Raw genomic sequence first — 15566 nt, forward strand, 5'->3', positions numbered from 1 at the left:
GAAGCAAAAGAAAAACCCATTGTAACTTTTAGGAAATCTACCACCATTGGAGATTTAATAAAAAAATCTAAAAACAAGTCTCAGGTTGGAAGTGGCCACTGGTTGAATAAAATGACACCGAAGGGAAATTTTCCGTGCAGGAACTGCAAGTTTTGCAAGTTTAATCTGTCCAAAAGAAATTTTTCTGTTGGAGGGGTCAATATATTCGTGAACCAGTTGATCACATGTCAATCAACTCACATCGTGTATTGCCTTATCTGTCCATGTAAAAGATATTATGTGGGCAAAACCAAGCGCAAATTAAATGCACGAGTGAGAGAGCACCTCTATTCTCTGCGATCGGGCAAGGGGTCCCCTCGCTTCATCGCTCATATGAATGAGTGTCATGGCGGTACAAGCGAGGGTCTCCGGTTTGCCGGAATCGAGAGAATAGAAGTTGTCCCCGTTGGTATTGATAAGCATTCCTTCCTCCTACGTCGGGAGGCGTTTTGGATTATTAGGTTGAAAGCCATGGGACCCACGGGGATGAATGACAAACAAGATCTGTCAGCTTTTTTGTGAATCCTCTACCTCTGTTAGGTGGAGTTGTTTTTAAGCACTATGTATGTTTTACATATTTTTTACAATGGTCTGTGGTTTCTTTTTCTGTTTCACCTTTTTGTTATGTGTTACGGTCACACCGCCCCCTTCCCTCCCCTATTGTAAGCTGCTTAAATACTTACCCACCTGGATAGGTAGGCGTACACCTTGTTTGGCCGGAAGAAGCGTCAGGTCTGTGACGCGAAACTAGTTGCCGTTGGTGGTGTGCCCCCGCATCTTGAGAGCGGCTGCTCTCACTCCCCGCGTGTGTGACCGCATTTTACCTTTCCACTCTGCCGGTGTGAATAAAGGACAATACTTTTTATACTGCTTCCAGTGGTGAGTGCGACTTCTTTCCTCTTCGTCAAACTTTGAGATTTGTAAATTCATTTCACTCACAATAGAATGCACCTGGCACTGCCCGGCTCAAGCACCTTTTCACTATGACGCTCACCTTCCAATAGATCAAGAATAAAGTCTAATGGTTGTGCTCGCTGCAACTGATAACCAGCAAATCAATCAGGACATCCACAGTAAAGAAATAACTGCAGGGCACTCACCACAAATATTCAGTGTTCTTTATTCATGCGATCTTTAACATCTCAGTGCGGTAAGACGCTCGACAGGGGTGTGATTCTGGGCTACGATCCGTTTCTCGCGATACTTGCGCTTCAACAGGCCCAGGTCATCACGTCTGCTTTCACGTCTTAAATAACCCCTCCCGATGTTGCCATGGGAACGTGACAACAACCGGAACACAGTTAAGTGATTTAAAACAAATTAAAAACAAACTTGGAACATAGAGATGTTATTACAATAATGCATTTAGTTCGGTCTTATCGTTAAGACCTACACAGCCCATGGCTTACAAACGGAGTATCCATCTGGTTTCTTTCCTTATCAGCAGTTCATCTTTATTCCACCCTTCGTCCGCCTGTTCAACCCTTTCAAGACCGGTAAAGGGGTAATATCAGAGAAAACAGCTGAGCGTTTGTTTCCAAAAAAAAACTAAAAAGCCACACTGGTATATATTGCCCAAAATCCACAAGGCGGAGAGCCAACCCCCGGGACGCCCTATCATCTCGGGGATTGGCTCTCCTACCTTATTCCTGTCTAGTTATGTGGATTGGTTAATTTCCCCATTGCTAACTATAATTCCTTCTTTCTTGAAAGACACTGGGGATTTAATCAAGATCCTCAGTGACTTTATTTTGACTAACAATTCTTTCCAGTATGGCAAGGAGTGGTATAGGCAGATACTTGGTACGGCCATGGGGTCACCGACCTCATGTGCCTATGCTAACATCTTCCTCGCCATACTGAAAAGAAAATATATTTTTTCATCCCAAAACCACTTTATAGGAAAATTAAAACTTTATTTACGATTTGTGGATGATTTGTTTATCATCTGGGAAGGTTCAGAAGCGGAATTTGACGAATTCGTTAAGTTCATCAATAGTAAAAATGATATGAATATGCGCTTCACTTCCCAGTATGGTAACAAACATTTCTAGATGTACAAATTGACATCCGCGAAGATAAAATTATAACATCTGGTTACAGAAAAAATATTTCTAGGAACTCATTGCTCCATTTTAAATCTTCCCATCCCCCCCATGTAAAACAAAGCATTCCGTTCAGCCAATTTTTGAGGCTGAGAAAAATAAATAGTAACTTTGATAATTATATCATACAAGCTATTGATTTAGAAAAACGGTTGCTTAAAAGGGGGTATCCTAAGGATTTACTAATTCGGGCAAGAGGAAAAGCTAATAAAATCACAAGACATGAGTTGTTGAACAACAAACAACAAAAAAAGAAAAAAAGAAACACAAAATGACAAGATAGTATTTTCTTCTGAAAATTCTCCCCTGAATAATCTAATAAAAAGCACCTTAATAATTGGCCCTTACTGAAAACTGATGAAGATTTAGCAAAAGTGACAAAAGAAAAGCCCTTAGTGACATATAAGAGGAACCAAACTGTTGGAGGGTTGTTGAGAAAACATAATCAGAAAAAAACTGTGAAAAACTGTGATTGGTTGTCTGAACAGAGGCCAAAGGGAAATTTTCGCTGCGGCTCCTGTTCATTTTGTAATCTAAATTCTAAAGCAAAATACATTAACTTGAATGGTTACAATGTGCAAGTGAGGCAGTTGATAACATGTAGGTCGCCTTTCATTGTATATGCACTAACATGATTTTATATCGGAAAAACCAAAAGACCTTTGTTCCACCGCATTCGTGAACATGTCCGATCCTTGAGGACTGGAGTAGGAGCTCTGCGCTTCATTGAGCATATTAATGAGGCGCATAGCAGAGAAACAGAGCCATTTAAATTTACCGGTCTTGAAAGGGTTGAACATGCGGACGAAGGGTGGAATAAAGATGAACTGCTGATAAGGAAAGAAACCAAATGGATACTCCGTCTGGAAGCTATGGGCTGTGTAGGTCTTAACGATAAGACCGAACTAAATGCATTATTGTAATAACATCTCTATAGTCCAAGTTTGTTTTTAGTTTGTATTAAATCACTTACCTGTGTTCCGGTTGTTGTCACGTTCCCATGGCAACATCGGGAGGGGTTATTTAAGACGTGAAAGCAGACGTGATGACGTGGGCCTGTTGAAGCGCAAGTATCGCAAGAAACGGACCGTAGCCCCGAATCACACCCCTGTCAAGTGTCTTACCGCACTGAGATGTTAAAGATCGCATGAATAAAGAACACTGAATATTTGTGGTGAGTGCCCTGCAGTTATTTCTTTACTGTGGATGTCCTGATTTGTAAATTACTTCTATTAAAAAATCTTTATCCTTTCAGTACTTATGAGCTTCTGAAGTTAAGGTTGTTCAGTACTTATGAGCTTTTGAAGTTAAGGGTGCTCTCTGATGACACGTGTCTCGGGAACCGCCCAGTTTAGAAGAGGTTTGCTATGGGGATTTGCTTCTAAACTGGGCGGTTCCCAAGACATATATGTCATCAGAGAGCACTTAGACAGAAAAGAACAACCTTAACTTCAGAAGCTCATAAGTACTGAAAGGATTAAGATTTTTTAATAGAAGTAATTTACAAATCTGTTTAACTTTCTGGAGCCAGTTGATATATATAAAAAAGTTTTTTCCTGGATAACCCCTTTAAAGAGTACCTGTGATTTGGAAAAACCTTTTACATGTCCTAGCGACATGTGAACAGTTTTGATCGATGGGTGTCTAAGTGTTGAGACCTCCACCAATCAGGAGAAAGAGCTGCCACGCGCTTCTCTCCCTGAGCGCCGCACACACACACACACACCTGTGTCCTGTGATAGAGACACGCTCTGCATCTTGTAAGTATACTCTAAAACAGAACATCGTGGAGAAACAAATGTATGCATGAGGCCACTAAGCTTCTATAATATTTTCTAATATCTCACTAAATTCTACTAAAAACAAGACTATTGTGTAATGTGTAGATCAGTAAAAAAAAAAAATGAATTTAACATGGTTCTTAGCTATAACACTTCCAATACCATTCCACTTCTATGGGTTACATTTGTTGTGCAATGTTGCCTAGAAACCAAATGCATTACACAACTAACAAATAATAAGTGACTTTTTCACTTGTATAGATTGCTGAGAATTACACTGAAGAACGTGCGGAGGCACATCAATCATCCCCTGCAATGTTGTTGCCTGGTTCATGTGTTTTATGTTTCCCACAGCTCATCTAGTTTAAAAACTATAGATTATACAAGATTAAATAAGTGAGTGGACTAGAGGTAAGGTAGCCGGGACTCCCGTCAAGTAATTACTCCTAAAATTACAGACTAGAAAGGATATTTACCAAAACCTGTATATAGGAAGAGTGGAGCAGATTACAGAGTTACATAGTCAGTATGGTTGAAAAAAGACATACGTCCATCAAGTTCAACCAAGGAATTGAAGGGAAGGGATGTGATTTTATATTTCTGCATAAGCATTAATGTTATTTTGTTCCAGGAATGTATCTAACCCTGTTTTGAAGCTTTCAACTGTTCCTGCTGTGACCAGTTCCTGAGGTAGACTGTTCCATAAATTCACAGTTCTTATGGTAAAGAAGGAGTATCGCCCCTTGAGACTAAGCCTTTTCTTCTCCAGACGGAGGGATTGCTTCTTTAATTTTTAAAGGCCTCTGAAAAATTAAAGAAGCAATCTGATTGGTTGCTATGGGCAACTGCCCCACTTTTCCTCTGCACAGGTTTTGATGAATCTCATTTTAAGAGTAAGAGAATCTATCTACGTTTTGCATCCTGTAAGGTTTTGTCAGGTTTTTTTCCGTACCCAAAACCGTAGTCTACGGTTTTTGGTCCGGGTAGATAAACTGTATTAAACTGTACACGTTTTTTTAAAACATGGGAGTCAATGGGAACCGTACAGAACTGTATGTGCGTACGGCTCCATCAGGTTTTCACCATACGGTTTTTGACTTTGCACAGATTTTGTTTTCTTGGAATTTCAATCAAACAAGAGATTATTTATAATGGAGTGAAAAGTTAAAAACGTATACGTTTTTTTCATAAAAAACATATGCATCCTGACATCATTTTTAAACCGTATACGTTTTGATACAGATGGGTCGGGTTTTGAGGAATCGGTTTTTCATCAAAAACCTGATACGGGAACTGTATTGCAAAACGTGGTGTGAATGCACCCTTACTCTTGTTGTTCTGGCTACAGGGGGGAAAGGGGTAGGGGATCCTTAAATTCAGATGTGGGGTTACAGTGTATGGAATAAATTCATATGTAGGGGATACAGTTTATGGAATAAGCTCATATGTAGGGGATAGAAGGGTTATAGCGTTTGGAATTATTTTATATATTGGGATACAGTATATAAAATACACAGGGTTACTGTGTATGGAATAAATTAATATATGGGAGTTACAGCATATAGAATAAATTCATATATGGGGGATACAGTGTATGGAATAAATTTATATACGGAGCACAGTATATTGATTTATTAATGGGGACACAGTGTATAATTAATGAATTTATGGGAAACAGTATATAATTAATTCATTCATGAGCCAAAGTGTATTTTAATGGATTTCAGGGGGGCATAATGTGTTTTGAATTTCAGGGGTATGGTGTATATTGCAAAGAATTTCAGGGGTGGCATGGTTTTTAGGGGCTACAGTATGTGCCAGTATTATATTGTAAGGTAGTCATATAGTCAGAGGGCACAGTATCTGTAGGATTAAATTCAGGGGGCACAACATGTGGCAGGGTTATATTCTGGGGACACAGGGTGTGACAGGGTTATACTGTATTCAGGGAGCACAGTGTGTGGTAGGGTTATATTCAGGGGGTAAAGTGTGTGGCCGGGTAATATTCAGAGGGTACAGTGTCTTGCAGGGTTATAATAATAATTGGATGAAGATCTGCTGACAAAATGAGGTGTCAATTATGTCCAGGTGTCAGACTGCAGAAAGAAGATGTAGCTGGAAGATGCCACAGCTGTCTAGACCAGATGAAGTAGGAGGAAAAAAAAGACTACAATGAAGATGTCACCTGTGAAATACTGATATCATTGTGTATTTTCCTGACTGGGCCCACAAGTGCTGTAGTCTCTTGTAAGTTTTGCTGCTGTGATTAGTGAAGCAACAACTCCCAGCACACTCTTACCACTGCTTAGTTCATACTAGAAAGTGCAGTTTCACATGATAAAAACTTCTTAAGTGATTATAATATTTGATTATTATAGTCAAAATAATTTGCCACAACACAGCACCCTATGGGCATCCACCACGCCAAGTAAGGAACTTGTTAGAAAATCCAAAATCTAAGAGTGGCACCACATACCTCAGAAAACTGGCCACTATCATGTGAATTGTTAGAGGGTGAAGATGGATATCTGACACACTTTACAGCTTATGCAGAGAAAAGTGCAAATACTGTACATGGCAGAGAGAAAGCATACCCATACTCACCGCTTAATAGGCTACTTGATTCTCCTGACTAATCCAGGCGAGTACGCAGGGGGATCCTAATGGGCATCACACCACACTTAGGGGCGACAGCTGTATTCGCCCATTATGTCATTGGCTTTTCCAAATACTGTGCAGCATACTTTAATATCTGATTTTCTATTTCTGGATAACCTCTTTAAGGATACAAAGCATAAATGTATGACCACAACAGAATGTTGAAGCGAGCTTACTTCAAAGTCGGTGAGTAATGGCTGCTATCAGCACCCAGAACTCACTGCTAATGCCATACAAAGCCAATCACGCCATTGTCCGTCAAAACCTTTTAGGAATTTAAAATGGCTACAATACTGTTTCTAGTCAGTTAAGGGGGCTGATCTGTACCTCTGCAGTGAAATTGTGGGGTACTGATCAGTTAAGAAAATGGCCAGAGGCCCTCAACTGACTCTGTGACATCTGAAAACACAGGCAGCCTCCGCAGCCTGTATAACAGGGCACAGATAACATTGCATAACAATAATACATAGCAAACCTAAACCCATAACTTGTCAGCTAATGACAGCAGCCGTTAATAAAGTCTGTATTTGCCAGTAGGCACCCATGGATCTGTGCCAAGGGTAGCAGTGTTGATGTTGGTTGAGTCCACATAGGTCGGAACTGCTGTAAATTTTACCTGTAGATTTGCAGCTGCTTATTATATTGTAGATTTGTGATTGATTTCACCCCTTTGGGGGAGATTTATTAAAACCTGTGTAAGGAAAGAGTGGTACAATTGCCCATAGTAGCCAATTAGATCGCTTTTTTCCTTTTTTTTTTTTTTTTTTTTTTTACAGGCCTCTAAAAATAAAAGAAGCAATCTGATTGGTTGCTATGGGCAATTGCACCACTATTCCTCTACACAGGTTTTGATAAATCTCCCCCTTTCTGTGTATAGGGATGAGATTCACAGTGAATCTGCAATACAATCTGCATGCATCACACAGGGTTTTATCTGGGAATCACCTGCATGTGGTATGTAATGTTGCTGTAACTATGACCTTCCAAGTAATATAATGTTCCTCAGTTCCGTCTGATGGAAATATGCTCCAGTGGTGTTGCACATCCTACAGATGTCTTCTATGACCAGTGCCGCAACAGATCGGCCAAGTCAACAATTGATCAGCAACAGATCAGCCACATATCATTGGATATATAAACAGATCAGCTGCATATCATCATATACATCCACAGATCTGCCACGTATGATCAGATACATCCACAGATCAGCCACATATGATCAGATACATCCACAGATCAGCCACATATGATCAGATACATCCACAGATCAGCCACATATGATCAGATACATCCACAGATCAGCCACATATGATCAGATACATCCACAGATCAGCCACATATGATCAGATACATCCACAGATCAGCAACATATGATCAGATACATCCACAGATCAGCCACATATCATCAGATACATCCACAGATCAGCCACATATGATCAGATACATCCACAGATCAGCCACATATCATCAGATACATCCACAGATCAGCCACATATGACCAGATACATCCACAGATCAGCCACATATCATCAGATACATCCACAGATCAGCCACATATGATCAGATACATCAACAGATCAGCCACATATCATCAGATATATCAACAGATCAGCCACATATAATCAGATGCATCAACAGATCAGCCACATATCATCAGATACATCCACAGATCAGCCACATATCATCAGATACATCAACAGATCAGCCACATATCATCAGATACATCAACAGATCAGCCACATATCATCAGATACATCAACAGATCAGCCACATATCATCAGATACATCAACAGATCAGCCACATATCATCAGATACATCAACAGATCAGCCACATATGATCAGCTATATCAACAGATCAATCACATATCATCAGATTTATCCACAGATCAGCCACATATCATCAGATATATCAACAGATCAGCCACATATCATCAGATATATCAACAGATCAGCCACATATCATCAGATATATCAACAGATCAGCCACATTTCATCAGATACATCCACAAATATGCCACATATCATCAGATATATCAACAGATCAGTCACATATCATCAGAAACATCCACAGATCAGCCACATATCATCAGATACATCAACAAATCAGCCACATATCATCAGATATATCAACAGATCAGCCACATATCATCAGATGCATCAACAGATCAGCCACTTATCATCAGATACATCCACATATCAGCCACATATCATCAGATACATCAACAGATCATCCACATATCATCAGATACATCAACAGATCAGTCACATATCATCAGATATATCAACAGATCAGCCACATATCATCAGATATATCAACAGATCAGCCACATATCATCAGATATATCAACAGATCAGCCACATATAATCAGATATATCAACAGATCAGCCACATTTCATCAGATACATCCACAAATATACTACATATCATCAGATATATCAACAGATCAGTCACATATCATCAGAAACATCCACAGATCAGCCACATATCATCAGATATATCAACAGATCAGCCACATATCATCAGATATTTCAACAGATCAGCCACATATAATCAGATGTATCAACAGATCAGCCACATTTCATCAGATACATCCACAAATATACCACATATCATCAGATATATCAACAGATCAGTCACATATCAGAACCATCCACAGATCAGCCACATATCATCAGATACATCAACAGATCAGCCACATATCATCAGATATATCAACAGATCAGCCACTTATCATCAGATACATCCACAGATCAGCCACATATCATCAGATACATCAACAGATCAGCCACTTATCATCAGATACATCCACAGATCAGCCACATATCATCAGATACATCCACAGATAAGCCCCATATCATCGGATACATCAACAGATCAGCCACATATCATCAGATACATTCACAGATAAGCCCCAAATCATCGGATACATGAACAGATCAGCCACTTATCATCAGATACATCCACAGATCAGCCGCATATCATCAGATACATCCACAGATCAGCCACATATCATCAGATATATCCACAGATCGGCCACATATCATCAGATTTATCAACAGATCAGCCACATATCATCAGATTCATCCACAGATCAGCCATATATAATCAGATTTATAAACAGATTGTCCACATATCATCAGACTTATAAACAGATTGTCCACATATCATCAGACTTATCTACAGATTGGCCACATCTCATCAGATACATCCACAGATCAGCTACATATCATCAGATATATCAACAGATCAGCCAAATATAATAGGATATATTAACAGATCAGCCACATATCATCAGATACATCCACAGATCAGCCACATATCATCAGATACATCCACAGATCAGCCACATATCATCAGATATATCAACAGACCAGCCAAATATAATAAGATATATTAACAGATCAGCCACATATTATCAGATACATCCACAGATCAGCCACATATCATCAGATACATCAACAGATCAGCCACATATCATCAGATACATCCACAGATCAGCCACATATCATCAAATACATCCACAGATCAGCCACTTATTATCACATACATCCACGGATCAGCCACATATCATCAGATACATCAACAGATCAGCCACATATCATCGGATACATCAACAGATCAGCCACTTATCATCAGATACATCCACAGATCAGCCACATATCATCAGATACATCAACAGATCAGCCACATATCATCGGATACATCAACAGATCAGCCACTTATCATCAGATACATCCACAGATCAGCCACATATCATCAGATATATCCACAGATCGGCCACATATCATCAGATTTATCAACAGATCAGCCACATATCATCAGATTTATCCACAGATCAGCCACATATAATCATATTTATAAACAGATTGGCCACATATCATCAGACTTATCAACAGATTTTCCACATATCATCAGATACATCCACAGATCAGCTACATTTCATCAGATATATCAACAGATCAGTCAAATATAATAAGATATATTAACAGATCAGCCATATATCATCAGATACATCCACAGATCAGCCACATATCATCAGATACATCAACAGATCAGCCACATATCATCAGATACATCAACAGATCAGCCACATATCATCAGATACATCCACAGATCATCAGATATATCAGCATATCTGCCACATATCATCAGATGCATTAAAAGATCAGCTACATATCTTCAGATTATCAACAGATAGGCCACATATAATCAGATATATCAACAGATCACAACAGCAACATATCACTACTCCAGGGAAGTATATATACATTAAAAAACGCCATCACACTACCTATATAAGTTTCCTGTAAACAATCCTGTCTGATATGCATGGCATCTGTGGCCCCTAAAAATGAAGGAAACAGATCAGCTCACCAAATCTTCATGTAGCATCAGGCACTTTAACATGTAATGCGGAAGCACAGATGCAGGGAACCGCTATCCCCTGATCTATGCAGACATATGGGAAAAAAGAGGAAAATCCAGCTCTCAGGAAAAAATACAAAAATATATAAAACTTAACTTATATTAAAAATGGTATTCCAATAACAGGAGTGAAACGCTGGTGTGTTTCGAGACTAAGCTCTTAGTCTGTTGCCCCTGCTGTCTTCTCTGGCTGCCTAATATTTTTTGCCGTCCATCTCTCCCCTTGCCTACATCTCCCAGCAATAATTGCAGCTGTGCTCTGCCAGCCTCCACTCTCCTGCTCTGAGCAGCAGAGAGAGGTTCAGTGTCTGATTGGCAAAGGCTGCATACATCTCCCAGCAATAAAGAGAGCATAACTCATCAGTGCAGGGTAGAAACCATATGGTATGTGTCTCTCAGGAGCATGGGGGCTGCTTTCAGAGAGGGATTTGTACAGAGACAGAGTGGATGGCTGGGTGATGTCATTCCCTTACTTCATGCATGTAAGTGAAAGTGACAACCAAAGAGGGGAAACTGATTTATAAAGCAAATGAATGATACTTTGACAATGAAATAGGTTGATGAGAGGGAAAGGATGGGCTGTGGGTTTAGTTCCCCGGAGTACCCCTTTAATTGATCATATTAGTAGACAAGCCACATATCTTTGATCAATCATCAACCTATTGATAGATCATTAAAAGATATATCAACAGATCGGCCTCATATCATGAACAGATAGATTGACCAGGTAATATTATGTTTATTCCTCATAATCGGGTGAGCGATGGATCTTACAAATACTGAGACCATAAACACTTGGGGGGAGATGTATCAAAACCTGTGCAGAGCAAGAGTGGTGCAGTTGCCCATAGCAACCAATCAGATTGCTTCTTTCATTTTCCACAGGCCTCTAAAGAGGCCTGTGGAAAATGAAAGAAGCAATCTGATTGGTTGCTATGGGCAACTGCACCACTCTTCCTCTGCACAGGTTTTGATAAATCTCCCCTTTGGAGTACATCACCAGGGTACAAGGCGCCTAAGTGCAATGAAAGCGAGCAGTAAAGGCGTGTGGTCACCATGGCGACGACAATAATCGATCAGAAAGCAGCTGATCATTGGAGCCGTTGCACACAGTAGGGCGCCGAGCAGACATTCCATGTGAGGACAGCAGCATCAGCAGTATCCCGGGTCACCTGACGAGGAGCCTCCTCCAGCAGGAGATGCCTCCCCCGTGCCCGCCTGTAGGGGGGAGGCTGCAGCTGGCGGATCGTTACAGGTATGGCATTGGTAGCCGGCTGCCGAGGGGATGCGTCCTCCTCCAGGTGAGGGATGCTGCGGGGGAGTGAGGTAGAGATGACCGATGCAAGTAACGGCAGATCTCTGCTCTACTGGATCGCTCCCCTGGTGACAGGGCCGGGGATGGAGGATCCTTGCGGGAACGGCAGCGGGAACTGCTCGTCCGGCTCTCTGGCCGCCTCCTCCCCCGCCGCAGAGGGCACCATCCCCCGGTACGTGGGGCTCCTGCTCATGCTGCTGCTGGACGTGGTGGCCGTGGCCGGGAATGTGGCGGTGACTGCGGTCATCCTGAAGACGCCGAGGCTCCGCAAATTCCTCTTCGTGGTGCACCTGTGTATCGTGGACACCCTGGCTGCCGTGACGGTGATGCCGCTGGGCATGGTGGGCAGCTGGGGACGGGTGGCGTTCGGTGAGTCCCTGTGCCAAGCCTACATCTCCCTGGAGGTGTGCCTGAGCAGCGCCTCCATCCTCACCGTGTCTGCCATCAACATCGAGCGCTACTACTACATCGTGCACCCCATGAGGTACGAGGTGAAGATGACCTTGGGGCTGGCCATCTCCGTGCTGGTCTTCATCTGGTTCCAGGCATGCCTGACCTCCACCGTGCCATTCCTCAGCCACCATGTAGGCAATGGCAGCCTGGTCAATGCCACCCGCTGCTCACTGCAGAGGAATGCTGGAGGGCACAAGAAAGTCTTCGTCACCTTCTTTGTCTTGGTCTATTTTGTCTTGCCCCTTGTCATCATATTGACAGTATACTGTAATGTATTCAAAGTGGCCAGGATAGCTGCCATGCAGCATGGACCTCTACCCTCCTGGGCAGCCAGTCCTCGCCAGAGATCCAACTCTACTGGCAGCCAAACCAACATTGTGCCAGGGCACCGGTCTCACCGGGGATCACCAGACAGGACATTAGGGGGTGCCAAAGCAGCCTTCACCCTGATGATCATAAGCGGACAGTTTATCATGTGCTGGTTCCCTTACTTTGTCTATCACGTTCACAATGCCCTAGGGAATGGCTCCTATAAAGGGTCAGCTGGCAGCAAGTGGGAGAACATAGTCAAGTGGCTGGCCTACACCTCCTTCGCTGTGAACCCATTCTTCTATGGTTGTCTCAACAGGCAGATCAGAAGCGAGCTGGCCAGGATCCCAAAATGTTTCCTAAAACAGTCCCTGGATGAGCAGCTAGGCCTGTCCAGCCATGAGGGGTCTGTAGAGGAGAACTTTCTCCAATTTCTCCAAAGGACAAGCTGTGCGGTGGAGAGGAGGAACAGCTTCCCCACTTCTTCCACTTCTAGGCTGCTGGTCAATCAGAGTACTTTGAGTTTCCGAATCCCGGGGCAGATTTTGGAAGAAACCCCTGAGTTGCTGGAACATGACTCAAGTGAAAGGTTTAAGAGTCTGCAGATGTGCCCCAGACAGGGGAACAGTATAGGGGCTGCTAAGTGACCATTCCTCCCATACTAAACCTCGTGTTAGATTCTTATATCATGTAAAATATTCAATGATCTTGTCTTTTTGTAACTCCTGTAGGCAAAGTAATGTCACCGAGATGATGACGGAATTAGATCTTCAATGTTTACTGTAAAGGCACAAGCACTTTTTTGTATTAAGTAGCGACGGTTGGCGGCATATGCCATGGATGCAGCCATAGGTCTGTTTCCAGTGGAGTTTTGTTCTAAATGCATTTAATGGCAAGTTTGGTATTGTTTCCTGACCCTGACATTCCGTATGATGACATGTATTTTTTACATTTTAACTTGCAGGACTTTTGTGCGGTTGTTTGTAGAATGCCTATAGGCACTGATGCTCCTTTGCAAGCCCTGAATACATATTAAGCACAAAACAGCAATAAAAATTGCAACTCAATAAAATGTATTTCAGTGTGAGCTGGAAATGTGGTTATGTTACCTTGATTCTTTTTTGCTGAAGTAGAAGAGGGATATATTGCCAGCACGGGGATTATTGCCGACAGGTATTGGAAAGGGTTAACCAGTAATAGGCATAAAACTTGGTGTCCTGTGGAGGCAGAAATATTAAGCTGCACAGAATATGAAGAAGCTTTATTCATGTAACAGTATTGGGTAAAATAATCATAATTAATAACAGGGTTGTTTGTGAACACTAGTTTGAATGTCCTTAAAGGGGTACTCTACTGGCCAGTGTTCGGAAGCAAATGTTCCGAACGCTGTTTTTCACGCTGCGGGAGTCGGCCGCACCCCTTGTGATGTCATAACCATGCCCTCTCAATGCAAGTCAACGGGAGGGGGCGTAACTGATAACAGGGTTATTTGTGAACACTAGTTTGAATGTCCTTAAAGGGGTACTCTACTGGCCAGCATTCGGGAGTAAATGTTCCAAATGCTGTTTTTGTGCGGCGGGGATCGGTCACGCCCCTCGTGACGTCATAACCATTCCCTCTCAATGCAAGGCAACGGGAGGGGGCGTGACGGCAGTCACGCCCCCTCCCGTTGCCTTGCATTGAGAGGGCCTGGTTATGACATCACAAGGGGCGTGACGGACCCCTGCAGCGCGAAAACAGCGTTCGGAACATTTATTTCTGAACGCTGGCCAGTAGAGTACCCCTTTAAAGGGATTACTCCTAGATAGCCACAGGATTGTGAGTTCATCTGATCTGTGGGGGTCTGACCACACATCATGACTACAAGGGTCACTTGCCCTCCAAGCTCGACTATCTTAGGCAATCCCATGGCCAGTGAATGAAACACGACATGAAGGCTCAACTGCTGCTTCATTCATATGGGGGACAAAGGACATGATCCCGATCTATCCCTGACTCTCACTGACCTATCACCCGTCCTGTGGATAGATAGACCGGTACTCACTTGTAGCTTGCACATTTTATTTTCAGACAGGCATGGTATTACAGTCACATTGTATGATATACTTCAGCTCATATTAGAGCCTTTTCAAATGTGCAGATTTAAAAAAGGCTCTGATATGGCCAAAATGTATCACATAATGCACTCTGTTTACACCTGAATGCTGGCTGACTTCTTTTCCTCTGGACTATCTTGTGGAGAGGTAAGAAGTTTTAATCTTTGGAGAACCTTGAATATTACATTCAGTAAAGCGTGAAGGGTTTCTTCAGCTTAATGTATAAAATAATTGGATTAATAATGCAGGGATCTAGTGACTTCTGTTAAAGGCGTAATCCACTGGAAAACATTTTTTTTTTTTTAAACCAACTGGTGCCAGAAAGTCAAACAGATTGGTAATTTTCTTTTATTTAAAAATCTTAACCCTTCCAGTACTTATCA

General features: G+C 41.9%; 2 protein-coding genes across 2 annotated transcripts in view; both read left to right on the forward strand.

Moving 5' to 3' along the window:
- The first annotated feature begins 11955 nt into the window (after window positions 1-11955).
- The window catches only part of LOC130369167 (mitochondrial inner membrane protease ATP23 homolog), a 100801-nt gene continuing 97190 nt past the window's right edge, over window positions 11956-15566 (forward strand). The window contains exon 1 of the mRNA XM_056574020.1: window positions 11956-12265. The gene's annotated coding sequence lies outside the window, so the exon portion shown is untranslated. The remainder of the gene's footprint in view (window positions 12266-15566) is intronic.
- On the forward strand, window positions 12264-14182 carry LOC130369165 (G-protein coupled receptor 61-like). Its single transcript, XM_056574013.1, has one exon. It carries the CDS (start codon window positions 12319-12321, stop codon window positions 13732-13734), a length of 1416 nt encoding a protein of 471 aa, XP_056429988.1. The 5' UTR covers window positions 12264-12318; the 3' UTR covers window positions 13735-14182.

Source organism: Hyla sarda, chromosome 4, assembly GCF_029499605.1.
Source record: "Hyla sarda isolate aHylSar1 chromosome 4, aHylSar1.hap1, whole genome shotgun sequence".
In the NCBI taxonomy this organism is placed as follows: domain Eukaryota; kingdom Metazoa; phylum Chordata; class Amphibia; order Anura; family Hylidae; genus Hyla; species Hyla sarda.

Coding starts and splice junctions, on each gene's coding strand:
- LOC130369165 (XM_056574013.1), top strand. CDS start 12,319: ATGCTGCGGGGGAGTGAGGTAGAGATGACCGATGCAAGTAACGGCAGA.